The sequence below is a fragment of the Nyctibius grandis genome, chromosome 7, assembly GCF_013368605.1.
Source record: "Nyctibius grandis isolate bNycGra1 chromosome 7, bNycGra1.pri, whole genome shotgun sequence".
Lineage (NCBI taxonomy): Eukaryota > Metazoa > Chordata > Aves > Nyctibiiformes > Nyctibiidae > Nyctibius > Nyctibius grandis.
Window position 1 is genome coordinate 39,612,429 of NC_090664.1, and position 18,212 is coordinate 39,630,640.

The following is an 18,212-nucleotide window of genomic DNA, read 5'->3' on the forward strand; positions in this document are numbered from 1 at the left end:
CGCAGGGAGGGTTTCACCGTCCCGGTGTACAACCTCCCCATCAAAATCACTTTTGCCTATCTAGGAATTGGCCAAGGAAGATTTTTTCAGCAATTACTAGGGGAAAGACCCATATTCAAACATGATGGAGAGTTTGGTTTGCAGTGAAAGTCACGTGCTGCTGTGTGCTGTAATGCCGCGGGAGCGTGCTGAATTCCCAGGTCAGCTCGCTGGCAAGACTAGCAATTAGTTTGCATAGTTTACATTCCTTTTTTTTCACTGGTATTTATACAGTATTTTCCAAATATATGAAAGGAAAATAATTTGTTCATCTTTCTAATATAGTATAAGAAAAATATATTATTTTTTATTCCTTCTCAAGGCTTCGCTCAATAACAAATAGTGGTAAAACACTTTGCTTGATATGTCTCTTTATGTTCCAAATAATTAGCTTTTTCTTAAACTTTTGAAATGACTGAAGTGCAGAGTAGGGAAAGGCTTTGCGTGAGAGAGATTTATGACCCCAAATACACATTCACGAGCTCTTGGTTGCGTTTGTTGGTGTTTACCTGCCTTTTTGAGGAAGTGCCTGCCACCGATTCAGAGATTGAAACTGTTGCTGTGACCATACTTGAAGGGTTTATACCAAATTGCTGTATTCAGTCACCCACGCTCACGCTGACTCTCTGAGCTCCAAGGAAATCCCTTATTTATGTCTGCCGTCTTTGTTCCAACAGCCTCAGGGATATAACCTCTGGGATTTTGGTGCAACAAATCAGAGATGGTAAATTCCAGCCAGCCCCATCCCACCTATTTTTTCTGTCGTGTAAAATCCATTGAAGTGACTGTGCAGCTTTCAGAAACCATTTTGACTGAGTGCATCTGGAGTAGCCAATCTTACTTCTTGCAAGCAAAACTCTCTTTTTCACAGAATCACAGAACATTAGGGATTGGAAGGGACCTCGAAAGATCATCTAGTCCAATCCCCCTGCCGGAGCAGGATTGCCTAGACCATATTACACAGGAACGCGTCCAGGCGGGTTTTGAATGTCTCCAGAGAAGGAGACTCCACAACCTCTCTGGGCAGCCTGTTCCAGTGTTCGGTCACCCTCACCGTAAAGAAGTTTTTCCTCATATTTAAGTGGAACCTCCTGTGTTCCAGCTTGCACCCATTGCCCCTTGTCCTGTCAAGGGATGTCACTGAGAAGAGCCTGGCTCCATCCTCATGACACTTGCCCTTTACATATTTATAAACATTAATGAGGTCACCCCTCAGTCTCCTCTTCTCTAAGCTAAAGAGAGCCAGCTCCCTCAGCCTCTCCTCATAAGGGAGATGTTCCACTCCCTTAATCATCTTCGTGGCTCTGCGCTAGACTCTCTCTAGCAGTTCCCTGTCCTTCTTGAACTGAGGGGCCCAGAACTGGACACAATATTCCAGATACGGCCTCACCAGGGCAGAGTAGAGGGGGAGGAGAACCTCTCTTGACCTGCTAACCACACCCCTTCTAATACACCCCAGGATGCCATTGGCCTTCTTGGCCACAAGGGCACACTGCTGGCTCATGGTCATCCTGCTGTCCACTAGGACCCCCAGGTCCCTTTCCCCTACACTGGTCTCCAACAGGTCTGTCCCCAGCTTGTACTCATACATGGGGTTGTTCTTGCCCAGATGCAGGACTCTACACTTGCCCTTGTTATATTTCATTAAATTTCTCCCCGCCCAACTCTCCAGCCTGTCTAGGTCTCTCTGAATGGCTGCGCAGCCTTCCGGCATCTCAGCCACTCCTCCCAGTTTTGTGTCATCAGCGAACTTGCTGACAGTGCACTCTATTCCCTCATCCAAGTCATTAATGAATATATTGAATAGAACTGGTCCCAGTACCGACCCTTGAGGGACTCCGCTAGACACAGACCTCCAACTGGACTCTGTCCCATTGACCACCACTCTCTGGCTTCTTTCCTTCAGCCAGTTCACAATCCACCTCACTACCTGATCATCCTGACCACACTTCCTCAGTTTAGCTGCGAGGATGCTGTGGGAGACCGTGTCAAACGCTTTACTGAAATCGAGATAGACCACATCCACAGCTTTACCATCATCTGTCCACTGGGTTATGTCCTCATAAAAGGCTATCAAGTTGGTTAAGCATGACTTCCCCTTGTTGAAGCCATGCTGAGTGCCCCTAATGATCCCCCTATCCTTGATGTGCCTAGAGACAGCACCAAGGACAAGTTGTTCCATCACCTTTCCGGGGATGGAGGTGAGGCTGACCGGTCTATAGTTACCCGGGTCCTCCTTCTTGCCCTTTTTGAAGACTGGAGTGACATTTGCTTTCCTCCAGTCCTCAGGCACCTCTCCCGTTGCCCACGACTTAGCAAAGATGATGGAGAGTGGCCTAGCAATGACTTCCGCCAGCTCCCTCAGCACCCGCGGGTGCATCCCATCAGGACCCATGGATTTATGGACGTCCAGATTGCTTAATTGGTCCCTGACCCAGCCCTCATCTACCAAGACAGATTCCTCCTCTATCCTGACTTCTTCTGAGGCCTCAGGGGTCCGGGGCTCCTCAGGACAGCCTCCAGCAGTATAGACAGAGGCAAAGAAGGCATTCAGTAACTCCGCCTTCTTTTTATCCTCTGTCTCCAGGACCCCCACCTCATTCATCAGTGGGCCTACATCGCCTCTAGTGTTGGTTTTACCTGCAATGTATTTGAAGAAGCCCTTTCTGTTGTCCTTGACCTCTCTTGCAAGGTTTAATTCCAAGGAGGCCTTAGCTTTCCTAGTTGCCTCCCTACATCCTCTGACAACAGACTTATATTCCTCCCAAGTGGCCAGCCCCTCCTTCCACGATCTGTACACCCTCTTCTTCCACTTGAGTTTGCCCAGCAGTTCCCTGTTCAACCATGCAGGTTTCCTGGTACCCTTCCTTGACTTCCTACCTGTTGGGATGCTCTGATCTTGAGCTCGGAAGAAGCAGTCCTTGAATGCTAACCAACTATCTTGAGCCCCCTTACCTTCTAGTACCCTGTCCCATGGGATTTCCCCTAGCAATTGCTTGAAAAGGCCAAAGTTGGCCCTCCTGAAGTCCAGGGTTGTGATTCTGCTAGCTATTCTGTTCCTGCCACATGAGATCCTGAACTCTACCATCTCATGGTCACTACAACCAAGGCTGCCCTCAACCTTCACCGCTTCAACCAGACCCTCCTTGTTAGTGAGGATCAGATCCAGCAGCACTCCTCTCCTAGTCGGCTCTTCCACCATTTGCATCAGAAAGTTATCATCAGCGCACTGGAGGAACCTCCTGGACTGAGGATGGCTGGCTGAGTAGGCCTCCCAGCAAATATCAGGGTAGTTGAAATCCCCTATGACAACCAGGCCCTGTAATTGCGAGACTGCTCTCAGCTGCCTGTAGAAGGCCTCATCACCCTCCTCATCCTGATCCAGTGGCCTGTAATAGACACCCACAACAGTATCACCCCTGCCAGCCTGCCCCTTAATTCGCACCCACAAACTCTCAACTCGCTCCTGATCCGCCCCTGGACAGAACTCAATACATTCTAGCTGCTCACTCACCTAAAGAGCAACTCCACCACCTCTCCTTAGCGGCCTGTCTTTCCTGAACAGGACATAGCCATCCATGACCACATTCCAGTCATGCGAGGCGTCTCACCAAGTCTCTGTAATTGCCACTAGATCATAGCCCCCCGACTGAACACGGATTTCCAACTCCTCCTGTTTATTCCCCATGCTGCGTGTGTTGGTGTACAGGCATTTCAGGGAGCGAGCTGAGCACACCGATTTCACCCTAGGGGGATGGGAGACCTCCTGGTCTACCTCAACACTAGAGCCAAGTTGCCCCAGTGGTGCAAGCCCAGCTACTACCCCATCCCCCTTCGAATCTAGTTGAAAGCTCTCCACTTTTTTTACCACTTTTCTCAAACAAGGTGAGTGTACCTGGCAGTAGGTGCTCTGAATTTTCAGTAATTAGTTAGGCTGGATGTTTTTGTAATTGAGTTGTGCTTGGAAAAGGAGAGAGAGAGAGAGAGAGTGTGTGTGAGTGAGTGAGTGAGTGAGTGTGTGTGTGTGTGTGTGTCTGTGTGTCCGTGTCTGTGTCTGTGTACACATACATGGGAGGCTGCTGCTCTGAAGGTTTAACCAGGATTGTGCTTCTAAGAAGGTGCTGCAGAGATCAGAGATGGCATTTTGAATCTGTGTGAGAGTAAAACTGCCCTGTGAACCAGACCTGTTTCCAAAGTCATGCCTGGATCTGTGCTCGTCAAAGCGTGGTGCCACCTGCAATCTGAGCTCCTGTGTCCGGTCCTGCTTTTGGGATAGGTTTCCATGAGAGGATGTTGTTGATATTTTGGAGTCCATGAGCATTATAGGGAGCTTACAGAAACATGCAACGTCTTTGAGGATCTTCCAGGGCCCAGTCTTGTTGTGAAACCCCAGGGAAGTGGTTCCCCATGTAAATTTGTGGGACATCACACCGGCAGCGGCTCCACCGATGGAAGACTGACTTTATTACCAGAGCTTGATGTTACTTGGGACTTGGCAGGCAATTGACAACGCACACTAGAAAGCTGAAAAATCCTCAGCATAAAATCCTGAGGCGAGTAGTAGGCAGGGTGTCAGACTGACTGACTGAACCATAAAAAGAAGTGAGTAGGTGCCTGTTTCCAAACAGCGGTGCCGTATAAATGGCAGCGCGTGGGGGAGACCGTCGCTGGGAGGATAAAGGGCTCCAAGGCAAAAAGTGTCAGATGGAGAGAAATAGAGATGCATTAAAAATGCGTAGGGGAAGGAGCTCCCTGCTCCTGGGGAGGTGCTGTAAAGGGTTAACACTCCCAGGGATGTCTGAGGTCTGAGTCTGCCTGGTAAAGATGGGGAAGGCCACATCAGACTTGGAGAGGCCTTTTCAGTGCTTCTGGGTTTTGATTTTTTTTTTTCTTTGCTGACAAAGGAATGAGGGATTTTTCAAAGGTATTAGGTAACAAGGCTCCAGACTGCACTTTTTTGTGCACCAGAGGGTTCATGTTACACAGTCACCTGAAGATAAGCCAGCACTTACATACCCTCTGTGTCTGCCTCTCTCTTTACAAACCTCATCATGGTCTTTGGTCTTAAATAGATCTTAAAGTTGTAAAATTTGTCTGAGGGTTGTTTTTTTTTTGCTTTTTATATCACACAAAACTTGCTTTTATTCTGTTTCTTAAGAAATGCTTTATTGAAAAAGTGATGTAGTATTTTCCAGCCCACTGTCCTGAGACATATAAAATCCAAGGGAGATCCATGAAATTTAAAACCAGACCACAGTCAGAAATCAGGGAAAAAAGCTTATTATTTCATAGGTGTTTCAGAGCATGTTGAAAACATACTGAGAAAAGATTAAGGATCTCAGATCTGCTTTGTCAAAGGAATTGTATCAGTTGATATCCTTAAGGATACTAGTTACAGGGCCATTAAGTGTACTGGAGCCTATTGAAGAAACCTGTTTCTTCTCGTGGAAAGCGTGCTGTAGATTCTAAAGGTCAGGGAATAAGGGCCCTGTCAGATCTTCTTTTCAAGTCACATAGTGGTGAATATGATATAAAAGGAACATCTGCTTTAATGATGCTCACTTTTCTGTGAGGCAATACTGTGATTGTGTGTTAGAAGTATGTAAGTACTGTGCATAGCTTATATAAATGATTATTTCCGGGCCACTTCTTACGATGTATATATGCCTAATGATGCAGAACATGCCACTGAATGCTACCAGACTTTTAAAAGAACCTAGCTTTTATATCGATTATTTTCTTTTTCTTATTAATGTGAATATTGTGATTAAGTTCTTATAATATTCTATTTTGGGTTTTTGTTGGTTTTTTTTTTCAGACCAGGCAAAACCCAGTTTGCACGTAACATCACTAGACGATGCAGAATGTCTCCGATCTAAAGAGCTCCTTTCGACCCCAAACAGTCACGCTTCTTCTAATTCAAAGTCCACCCGCAACATCCCTCGAAGACATACAGTAGGTGGCCCTCGCAGTTCCAAAGAAATACTGGGAATGCAAACCTCAGAAATGGACAGGAAGAGAGAGGCTTTTCTTGAGCATCTGAAGCAGAAATATCCCCACCATGCCACAGCAATAATGGGACACCAGGAGAGACTGAGAGATCAGGTATGAAACTCAAATTCATATCTTGCTTTTTGTTAAACAGTCCTTATAACTTCTACAAAGTTGAGTGTAACCCCAATACAAAAGGTGAGAATGTAACAAGGCATTAAACAGATTCTTTTTGATATAGCCCAAGATTCAGTTGCTCCCTTGAAGTTCGAAGAAACAATAATAAAAATGAAACTATTCAATATTACCTTGGAATTGTTTGTTGAAACTGACATTTTTTGAAGAGCTTTTCATTTTTTTTAGCATACACATGGAGAAAGGGATGAAGGTGAGACTCTTGATCTTAGCATATGGGTCTCCATCTACTTTTCACAGCTGAAGGGAAAATATGGAACAGCTGTTAACTTCTGTTACACTTTCAGTATTGGCACCACTGCCTGGGAGTAAAGAAAATATCCATAGAGTGTGTCTGTATGCTTTAGCTGGCTCTCTTACCCTTTCATTTGCTTTCTTTTCTATTTCTGAGTTTTTTAATACAAACAGAATGGACTTATCCACAGGTATCTGCCTCCTCCAAGCTATTTTGACATCCACATTGGTCTGTCAGCAGCGTACCTTAAGGTAGTTTGCTTTTCGCCTGCCTCCCAATTGCTTTTCAGCAACAAAAAGTAGATGTAGGGTCAGAGGAGATGTGACAGGCTGATGTATTTCTCAGAGCAGGTGGAGGCCGCCGTCACGCCAACCTGCTGAATTCGGGGAATGCCATGCAAGGATCTCTTCACAGCCTAACTCTGAGCTCTGGTTTTGGGTGCAATGTTAGAGTTTAATCTGTTCAGCTTTGCAGACAATCTATGTTCTATTCCATAATTAATTTTTTTTCAATCAAACAGCAGAATTTAGAGTTCAGGGTCCAAAATCTTGTGCCTGTTATTCTCAGTTTAACAAATGAGTGATAGCAAACCTTTTATAAAAGTGTTTTTTTTTCTTAGTGTTTTATAGGTATTTCAGCACTAGCAGCAAATTAATTGTAAATAAGGAATAAAAACAGGTTGGCAAATACTATACTCTGCTATGGGAGTTCTTACAGAATTCTCAGCAACTTTTGAAGCCTTCCAAACCTCTGGAGATCTGACCGTTGTTACAGGGCTGGAAAGATTATCATTTGGTAACTGCCCCCTACAACTTCTCTTTGACAGCGTCTCTGGACACCCAGGTGCTATCACTGCTTCAAAACGCAACTGCTAGAATCCACATATATCCAGCTTAAATTGCTGCAAGACTTCAGCTCTTACAAGGATGATCTATTCCTTATTTTTAAACAGTTTCCCTCCTTTCCTTTGAAAATCTTGATTTTTTTTTTTTCTATTTTTCCTCCCCACTTATCTCTTCTGTGAACTTTAGTGACTGTGTGGAATGTGCCGGGTGGTGGATAAAGATAGCATAGAAATTAAATAAAGGAGGTGGGAGGGGGGTGAAATCCAGAGATTAGATCGTTTGGAGTCATGTAAATATTTAGTTCCAGTGTTGCAGACACTGCAAACCTAGTTTGAACAGCTTACAGCATTACACCCTACACATTTTGTAATTTGAGCCTTTTCTGAAGGCAATAAATTACAGAAGGAATGCAGTAACTGTTCCTGCTATTTGTTTAAAATGTGTCATCCTTGCTAATTTATTGAGGGTAAAATTCATGCGAATGACTCCTGCTTCTATTTTTTGATGATTAGACATATGTATTGTACGTAATGAGTGTGAATTTTAAAACAAAATAACTTTAAAATTGCTCTTAGGGCATCGAGCTATCTTTCTTGGGAATGGGAAAGACTGAAGAATCCATCCATTCAGTATAACTTCAAAAAAAAAAAGATAAACTGAACAGAAGCCACATTAAAAACAAGCAGAAATAAGTTATTCCAACTGATTGTAAGAAATTTGCTTAGTTGAAATGTATCAACAGTTTGGCTCATCAGATGCAGTAACAGATTATTATGGTCATGGCATTACAGTTCAGAGGGATTTTTTCTTATCACCTGTGTCTATATATGCACACACATATATATCTGTGTATTTTGTGTGTGTTTGTATGTGTGAATATATGTTTGTCTGTGTGTGTGTACATAGGTATGTGTATATATATGTGTAGGCATATGTGTATATATTTATATGTGTATGTATAATGCAGCCTTACTTAGCTGCTCCATGAATAAGACCATAGTATAATCTGACTTCAGAGGCTATATGTGTGTACAGCACATATACTTCCTTTTTCTTCCCTTCTGTGTGTTGTGGTGTAGTAGTGGTGTAGAAGACAAACTATGTACACATCTAGTAGGTATGTGTATGTAACATATACACTTCACATACAAACTCTGTAAGATATATGGGAAGACATGAATGACAATGTTACAATTTATTTTCTATGTTCCTTTCCTCCCTTCTTACTTCTCCAGCTGCTCCAATATCTGGAAAGTGGCAACATTATCCACGGTGGGAATTTCCCTACTGTGGGAGATCTAACAAGGATGGTAGCCAGTGCAACATCATTTTCTAACATCCATGTTGGATGATGCAGCTGGAACATAAACCATCCCAATATTTACAGTCGGGAGATAGTCCCTTGGACTATATCATTTGTCTTCCACTTTGCTCTAAATCCTGTCAGATCCATAACCAACAAAAATGGGCCACAAAGTCAAGATTGGTAGTCATCTCTTTTTTATGGACTTTCTTCTCTTGGCCTTTTTAATCATCAGTATCTGAGCATGCCAAACTGACCCCTGGTTTGCAGCAAATAAACATAACAAAAAAAATGTTTGATGTTGTCAGAACATGCTGCATCACCTCCACGAGCAAGGTCAGCTCTGAATGTTGTCCATATCTTCCACTATATATTAATGGTTTCCTCCAGCTTCATTTATTCAGATAAATCCCTCCCTGGATGTGCCTCCTGAGGACCCGTTTCTACTCTTGATAACCTACCACAAATCAGAGGTACAGTCATGGCCAGGTAAAATGCCAGCGGGGATTACTGATGGTTAACTAACATGGTGACCTGAAACCTCCCAGCTGTGCACACAGATCATCCCTCCTCCACCCTGCAGGTTTGTTGCCCTGTTTGTGATACCTTATTCTGGAAAGGAAAGCTCACAGAGACAGGGGCCGTCTTTATTTGCACAAGGGCTTTGGGATACAGCCGCAAGGCAACCTGCAGCTGAGCTGGTCTGTGTGGTAAACTGGGGTGTGAGTTTGCAGCAGCCGTGGGGATGTGGGCGTGCTGTGCCTTGCGCACCCCAAAACGTCCAGAGGGGAGCACAGCACCCCATGGCCACAGCTCCGCGACCCACAGCCTGGCAGCTCACCCTAACGCTACAGTTTGTTCCCCGTGCAAGGCAACCCCGCAGGCGGGCACCAGAGCTCCCTCCACCTGGAAGCCTGGAAAGCTGAGGAACAAAATCTTTTTTTATAGGTACTGCAAGTTTCTACAGGAGCTTTGGATACCTTGCCTCTGCCAAGGCCGTCTCATCTGCGTTAATGAAAGCAAGGTGCTAACGTAATCCCCAGGAAAGTTAGAAAGAAAAAAGAGAAAGGAAGGAGGAAAACAGTCTCGGCCTTCTGAAGTTTGAGACGATGTGAATCATCTGCTGCTGAGCTCATGGCAGGACGCGGTCACCCACTTTGGTGGGGTTGACTCCGGTCAGCAGCGAAGGAAAGAGCGGGAACAAGTATAAAAGCTGGGCCAGCGGCTGCAAGGATGAAAAGGAGTTTGCAATTAGAGGTTAAAATGCTACCCTGGCCATGGGAGGGGGGTGATCCCTTGCTGTGAACCTGTTTACAAGTCACCTCACTAAAAAAAACCCTTTCTGAGGGGCACAGAGCAAAAGTGAGTATGTAGAAGTTTTTCAGAGCTGGAGCTTTTGAGCATACTTTTGGAAAATGAGCTGGAAGATGTTTGCCACAGGTTTCTTTTGTTGTTTTTTGACTAGGAAATACACTGGGAGATGTGGAAAGGTCAGCAGCAGCTCTAGCATTTCAGCCAGTGCTCCGTGAAGAACAAATTTATTGGCAAACGAAATTAGATTTCCAGCAATTTAAAAAAAAAAACACCCTTCCAGTGCCTGTGCAAGGCTGAGTGCCTAGAAAATGGTGTTTGTGGGTTTTTTTGTTATGTTCAGTTAGGTCTGAACATGACAGGTAACTCTGGGGGCTGGGCAGGTGTGGTTAAGGTTGCCATGGAGATCCATGATGTCATGCTTGATAGAGCATGCCAAGACAGCTAATCTAACATGTAGGTGTTCAAAAAGTCCCATAGGCCAGAACTAAGCTTTATGCAAATAACCAAGTTACACTGCAAAAGGGCTAAAGAAAATACAGCCGAGGTATGGCGTGCATTTTACCTGGCAGTTTGGAAGGATTATTACACATTTCATCATAAATTAAAACTTTTGGAACTAAAGGAAGAGGATTTCAGACCGTCTCTGGCCTCACCTGTGGAATCTCACATTTTGGTAAATAAGCCTCTTTTTCTCTCTGCCCTTGCTGTGAAAAAATGCTTTTGAAATTGTGGAGTTTGCTTCACCACGTTGTTCCTTCTGGCAGCAGGGCTGAGTCAATAAAGCAAGTTTTCTGGCATGGCATGTTCCCTTTTCTCTTTCGAAAATGAGTTCTTTATTTAATGAACTGAGAATTCGGAATTATTTGAAAGGCATTGTAATGTATTATGTTGATTATGTGAATCATGCTGCAAAAATGTCCTAGGTAGTGTTTTGGAGGAGAAACTAAGAATGGAGACACTGTATTTATTTGTAGATTATTGCCAGATGTCTCTCCTTTAACTGTTAAAATAGAACCCTAAAATTACAACAGCATTTATTCCAGCATTTGAGATCTGCAAAAATACTGAGGTTTTTTTTTTTTTTAATGAATCGTAGTGTCAGTTGGTTAAACAGACTTTGAGTATATGCTTCGACATGACAGGGTAATGCTGGGGCATTTCTTAGTAGATTTTTTTCTTGGGTAAAAGTACATTAGTAAAGGGTAAACATATTTGGAGGTAAAACTCCAGCAACAGAAATGCTATTGGGACTTTTGGGATTTAGGTATAAACAAAAGGGGATATTTTCGGTCCCTCTGAAGAGAGAGTAAAATCCCTGGGTTCTTAGTTGCAGCCACTTTTGTGCTTACATCAATCGTGACAGATCAAGTAAACATCAATCCGTAAGGGATAGCCCCCCCGCCAGCACTGCTGTGATACAGGAACGATTGGGGCTACAAAGTTTAGTTGGTTCCAGTCTCTTAGTTTGAACAGGGTTAGATCTAGGTGGGAAAGGGTCGGGGCTGGCGGTAGTTAATGTCTGAGCTGAAAAATGTGAAAGGAGGAAAATCGCAGGTTCTGCCTGAAGACACCTGAGAAATGTAAACTTGAGAGAAACTTCAGTTCAATGTAAATCCTCGGTAGGATTTAGGGAATGAGGAGGCTGCAGAATATGGTAAGCACATTATCTAATTCCAGGAGAAAAAACAGTGTATAAAGGATTTCTGACGTTCTGCATTGCTTGATCAGGCAAGGTTAAATAAACTTTTTTGTAACATGTATTGATTATTAAAGTGAATGGATTTGAAAGGAGTTCACAGTGAAGAAATCACTAACTAATTTTCTTGGGTCACAGTTCTTTTGCTTTTGCACTCCTAGTTAGATCTTGAAACTAAGCCAGTAATGGGAGTATAATAGAATTGATTTCAATTTAACCTTTCTCCCAAGGTCTGAGTATTAATTATTTAGTACTAGAATATGTACAAATGACAAGGTGTCAAATGAACTAGCATATTTTGCATTTGTTACATTGTTGCTGGTTGATGCCATGGAATTGGGTAGGGAGAAAATTGATTTAGTGTTAATATTGTGTGAATACTTTTCTGGCCTGTGCCAGTTAAAAACCAGAGTCAAAAAATTACGTTTGATTTTAAAATTTACACAGCGTCTGTGAAGTATGTGATTTTAATCTGAATATATGTTGCTGCAGATTTTTCTAGTTGAGAAAATCCATTTTATTGAATTACTACTCGGTTCACATACTGCTGTATATAACGTGTCATCAAAAAAAGCCTATTTTTATCTGAAAGGTCAGTGTCATACAGCTAGAATTTGCTGTTATGCCAGTGTAGGCTGTAGGTATTTGTTCAGGGGAAAAACAACTTTCAGAAATTGTTTCAGAGGATTTCTGTCAGTTCCTGCCTCCTCTCCTCTTCTGGGTACTACCTCCCGGCCCAAATGAGATGGCGATTCCCCCTCCTCCCCGGATAGTCTTTGCAAGCCCAACAGAGCACGTTGCATGTTCGGGAAGGGGGGACCCTCCGCAGCATCCACACGTGTCCCCTGTCTCGTATACCATCTGGTGCAACAATTTATTGCTTTCCAGTGCTGCTGTATGTTAAGGGCAACTGCTTTTATTTTGCATTGTTAAAAGCACCTAAGTAAAGCTATGACTCCGAACATGTGAAACATGATTACAGGCTTAAATCTCTGCTGAAATCCGAGCCCTTAGCTTTTGTTTATGGAAGGACATGAGATGACATGTCCATTTGTTTTGAGTTGAAACGTGCTCTTTAGCCCCCAGATAATGCTGTGATTGCGAGATATTTATAAATAGCTTGATAGATAAATGAACAAAGAGCTAGTTTATTAGCAAAGTAAAGTGGATTTACTTTGTGTTAACTATAAGTGAAAATGTTGAGCAAGAAGAACATTCCTGGTAGAATGTCTCAGGAAAGTCTTTCAATTTTACCGTTTACTTTAAAAAAGTAAGGCAACATATTAAGGTACATATTAAACTACTAGCCCTAAGGTATCCCTGGAAATAAGTGGAATTTAACTAGAGTGATAATACGTGCTTTGATAAACATAAGTTTCTTCATTTATATCTATCAGTTAAAAGTAATAAAAAAGCTGTTCTTTTGAAAAAGCAAACTAAACAAAGCTTCAAAAAGACTAATAAAGCAATTCCTTTTCTTTTTCCTTCCCTCCCCCCATGCAAACCACACACCAGTGCAGTTACTTTGCCCCAACAGGACTAGTAACTTTTCTTCTGGGGCAACGCCTCTGCATTTTAAGTAGCATGTATTGTTTGTAAGTCAGAAGTCCCAGGTAGTTGTTATATCCTTACCTTTGTTCATGTGAGTTTTGTATGTGTATTTTTGTAACCTAATTTTATGACAAAGAAAAGTATTTGTAGAATACTTTGTATTCAGCCGACTGAATAAATGCCCACAGTAATCTTGTTTCAGTACTTACAGTTAGATCCAATAAAGAATCTAGGACTTTGGTATACCCTAAAGCAGAGTTTGGGCAGCTGCATTCAAGAGAGTTGCCGATGGAAACCTCTCCCAATTACTGTAGATACCTGAGATTCCTTAGGTTTCAGAAACTTAAAAATATCCTGAGGCATTTATAGATGTGTTTTTGTACATACTCGGTTTAGTCTTGGTGCTTTTTGAGTTGCCTCTGTAGATGACTACCAAAAACCGCACTGAAGCAGTTAGCAGGGCATTGTTTGGTGAAGGGGTTCCGTGCAGGACTAACTCCTTCAGCGGTGGTGGAGAGGAGAGCCCGCGTCCTGCGCAGTGGCCTGGCAGTGACCACCCCTGTGGCAGAGGCACCTCCTGCCTCCTCTGAACCTATGCCTGATGTCGTCCTTCCTGTGGGGACGCTTGGAGGTGTTTGGGATAGGCAAACCTTACATTTGCCCTTTTGAAGTCAAGCCACTGGGCAATGACATGTTACAGGGTTCGGCCTCCATAGCCTTGTGGTTAGCCCCTCAGGCCAGCTGCTGAATGAACCTCATTGCAGGACTGCAGAATTGGGCTCCTCTCTTCATGCTCTCCCTGGCCATGAGGACCTTCTTCTTGGCAGCAAAGTTTCAGGAGTCAGTGATGGAAAGCCCTGGCCCCATGTTGCTGTAGCCTGGCTATCAAGGTCCGCTGCCCAGAGATGGAGATGTGGCTGTTGAGCATCTTTCAGGCCTAGGCAACCAGAAAGCCGAATCTTCTCCTCCTTCTTTACAAATCCTGCAGAAGTAGATTGGTGTATGAAGAGTGCTTTGACACTGCTTCCTCTTCCAACTCTACTTTTAAACCAGAGCACCTCAGGTTCCTGTGCTTCATGCCCAACTCAGGGGTGAACATGGTTGATGTCCTCAGAGCGCCATTCTAGATGGGGCTTGTCAGTGACCCCAACGTTCATTTCAAGCCACTTCTTCACTTACGGGAGCACAAGAAGTTTGTGACAGAAGTGAAAATGAAGCCCTAGTCAACAGCCATCTTTGGCTGTGCTGGTTTTGAGCAGGTGTCCTCTCTCGTCTGTGTTTCTGGAAGTATGTTACAGAAGATGTGAGAATTGCTTGTTTGGCAGATAAGGAGCATCTCAGACAGGCAGAGGTGTTGGATGAGGGCAATAGACCATGCTGGTGGTAGGGCTGAGGTTACAGCATAGCTTCCCTGGTCATTGGTCAGGGATTCCTTCTGTAGCCTGTGGTTAGCCTCAATATTTATGAATATTTACTATATCTCGAGATCATTTCCCTGCAAATGGTTGTGAATGTGCTTTGGTTGTTCTCTTTTCAGCTGCATAGTCCTGTTAGCTTCCCACTGGAAACATTTTTGTGCTCTTTGCACATTGTCACTTGGTAGGGGAGCACGTATTTATGTCAGTCATTAGCAAAGTAAATGCGCCTCTGGATCATTGCTGCTGCATTACAGCATTTTTCAGTTGATTTTCTAACAAAGGCAGATGGCACTGAAGTCACCTGATTAACTGTATTGGTTTAACCATAATCCCCAGGATTTAAATCTCCTTTCTGGGCTCAAATGAGAGAACAAGAGTAAATAAGACAAGCAAATCTCTTATGAATGTATATTCCAATTTCCTTTCTCTTCAGATGAGTTGAGTACACTAGGAGAAACAGCGCTATTGTTAAAATTGCAGTCAACATCTGTGACTCTGACAACAGCCACCGAGATGTGTATTTTTAACGTTCACTCTATCATTGTGTCAGTTCAGTAAATTCAGAATCTGGTGGTATTAAGTTTTGCATCTTGACACATCAAGCCAACACAGGGACTTTTGGTTGGATGAGGTTACATTTTGAAGGCTCCTTTTTTGTTTTTGTGGTGGTTTTCGGTCATTAATTAGTATCTTTTGTCCTGCTGCGTTTTGTGTGGTCTCTTGTGTTGTGGATTGTAGTGATTCCATTCATTCACTGGGAGATTGCTGCCCTTCGTAAACACTGAGCGTTGTCATTTGTTTAAGTTTAGGAAAGGTTTTCACTGGCTGGTTAATACTCTGCTATAGGTGCACTTCACTTTTTTTAAAAAAAATTAACCTAAAAATCGAAATTAGTTGTTAAAGAAAGGAACAGAGAAGGTATTCTCTTAGGTTATGTTTGAAATCCAGAAAGACCAATAATATATTTTTCACCATGGCTTCTGTTGTGGGTTCTTAAGGAGGTTCTAACAACCTCTCAGGGGGTGGGTGTTGGATAATCAGCCATGCGCATCGTGTACGTTCTGATCTTTAGTAGTTACAGATCGTTTTGTCCCACATCTTGAGATTTATTTTATCTTCCAAAATTATGTTCTTGTTAGTTGTAAGACTGGATCTTCTTGATTCTTGCATGAATGTCCAGTTCTGTTTTGGATTGCTAAATTCTTGACTATGTTAATGTCTCATGACTGTAAATTCCAGAGCTCAACTAAGTTTTAAGAATATTTCAGCCTCTAAGGCTTACATTCTTACATATACACTTAATAGACTGTCTCCATGCTCTTGCATTGATTTCATTCAAAATAGAAAAACTAATTGTAATTCAATTTTCAATTGAAATTAAGTATTTTTTCAGTCTGGACGGAGATGTCTGTCTCCAAGGGAGGAGGAAGGGGCAAGAGGAAGAAGTAAACAGTGAAAAAAACAAAGCTTTAAAACATTTTTTTGTATTTGAAAGAAGTTGAATCTGATTTTTAAATTTGCATAATATTGCATTAATTATTGCATCCAATCAAAATTGGATTCACTTCCAGATACACTTACTGCCAGATGAATAAGCAGAGGGTTTTCCAGTTTGCACCTTTTATTGTGGGTATGTGGGTGTCTAAAGTCTGGAAACAGACCTGCTGTCAATGTCTATGTATTAGCTTTGGGCTTTCTTCCACTGTGCTTTCAAAGCATAATTTTAGCTGCATTTATTTGTTTGTAGCCCTATTTTTAGTAACACAAAATACTGTACATCAGACTGTGTGATTTAGTAAAAATTACTCACAGAGGAACAAATATTTGACTTTGATTAGAATAAGTAAGAAGAAAGGTCAGTTATTTCCCATTGGCTGAATAAATAAATAATTGAATGACATTGGTTGGTTGATTTAAATAACGGTAAATATTGTTTGGAAGGAAGAAGAATTATTTAGCATAATGAGCTTCTTCCGAGCTCAAGACCAGAGCATCGCAACAAGTAGGAAGTCAAGGAAGGGTACCAGGAGACCTGCATGGTTAAACAGGGAACTGCTGGGCAAACTCAAGTGGAAGAGGAGGGTGTACAGATCATGGAAGGAGGGGCTGGCCAATTGGGAGGAATATAAGTCTGTTGTCAGAGGATGTAGGGAGGCAACTAGGAAAGCTAAGGCCTCCTTGGAATTAAACCTTGCAAGAGAGGTCAAGGACAACAGAAAGGGCTTCTTCAAATACATTGCAGGTAAAGCCAACACTAGAGGCAATGTCGGCCCACTGATGAATGAGGTGGGGGCCCTGGAGACAGAGGATAAAAAGAAGGCGGAGTTACTGAATGCCTTCTTTGCCTCTGTCTATACTGTTGGAGGCTGTCCTGAGGAGCCCCGGACCCCTGAGGCCTCAGAAGAAGTCAGGATAGAGGAGGAATCTGTCTTGGTAGATGAGGGCTGGGTCAGGGACCAATTAAGCAATCTGGACGTCCATAAATCCATGGGTCCTGATGGGATGCACCCGCGGGTGCTGAGGGAGCTGGTGGAATCATTGCTAGGCCACTCTCCATCATCTTTGCTAAGTCGTGGGCAACGGGAGAGGTGCCTGAGGACTGGAGGAAAGCAAATGTCACTCCAGTCTTCAAAAAGGGCAAGAAGGAGGACCCGGGTAACTATAGACCGGTCAGCCTCACCTCCATCCCCGGAAAGGTGATGGAACAACTTGTCCTTGGTGCTGTCTCTAGGCACATCAAGGATAGGGGGATCATTAGGGGCACTCAACATGGCTTCACCAAGGGGAAGTCATGCTCAGCCAACTTGATAGCCTTTTATGAGGATGTTACCCGGTGGATAGATGATGGTAAAGCTGTGGATGTGGTCTATCTCGATTTCAGTAAAGCGTTTGACACGGTCTCCCACAGCATCCTCGCAGCTAAACTGAGGAAGTGTGGTCAGGATGATCGGGTAGTGAGGTGGATTGTGAACTGGCTGAAGGAAAGAAGCCAGAGAGTGGTGATCAATGGGACAGAGTCCAGTTGGAGGTCTGTGTCTAGCGGAGTCCCGCAAGGGTCGGTACTGGGACCAGTTCTATTCAATATATTCATTAATGACTTGGATGAGGGAATAGAGTGCACTGTCAGCAAGTTCGCTGATGACACAAAACTGGGAGGAGTGGCTGACGCGCCGGAAGTCTGCGCAGCCATTCAGAGGGACCTGGACAGGCTGGAGAGTTGGGCGGGGAGAAATTTAATGAAATATAACAAGGGCAAGTGTAGAGTCCTGCATCTGGGCAAGAACAACCCCATGTATGAGTACAAGCTGGGGGCAGACCTGTTGGAGAGCAGCATAGGGGAAAGGGACCTGGGGGTCCTAGTGGACAGCAGGATGACCATGAGCCAGCAGTGTGCCCTTGTGGCCAAGAAGGCCAATGGCATCCTGGGGTGTATTAGAAGGGGTGTGGTCAGCAGGTCGAGAGAGGTTCTCCTCCCCCTCTACTCTGCCCTGGTGAGGCCGCATCTGGAGTATTGTGTCCAGTTCTGGGCCCTTCAGTTCAAGAAGGACAGGGAACTGCTGGAGAGAGTCCAGCGCAGAGCCACGAAGATGATTAAGGGAGTGGAACATCTCCCTTATGAGGAGAG

At 43.6% G+C, this 18,212-nt stretch overlaps 1 protein-coding gene across 16 annotated transcripts in view; it reads left to right on the forward strand.

The window, feature by feature from the left end:
• Positions 1-18,212, forward strand: part of KIAA1217 (KIAA1217 ortholog) — a 219,056-nt gene that overhangs the window by 17,419 nt on the left and 183,425 nt on the right. For 15 of the 16 annotated variants that reach the window (XR_011048509.1, XR_011048508.1, XR_011048510.1 and 12 more), the window contains exon 2: positions 5,858-6,144. Coding sequence is in view for 12 of the 16 variants with exons in the window: in XM_068404366.1 (XP_068260467.1) it covers positions 5,858-6,144 (287 nt within the window). In the remaining 4 variants the exon portion in view is untranslated. Of the gene's footprint in view, positions 1-5,857; positions 6,145-18,212 lie in introns of those variants that run through there. The other variant, XM_068404374.1, reaches the window with a different exon arrangement.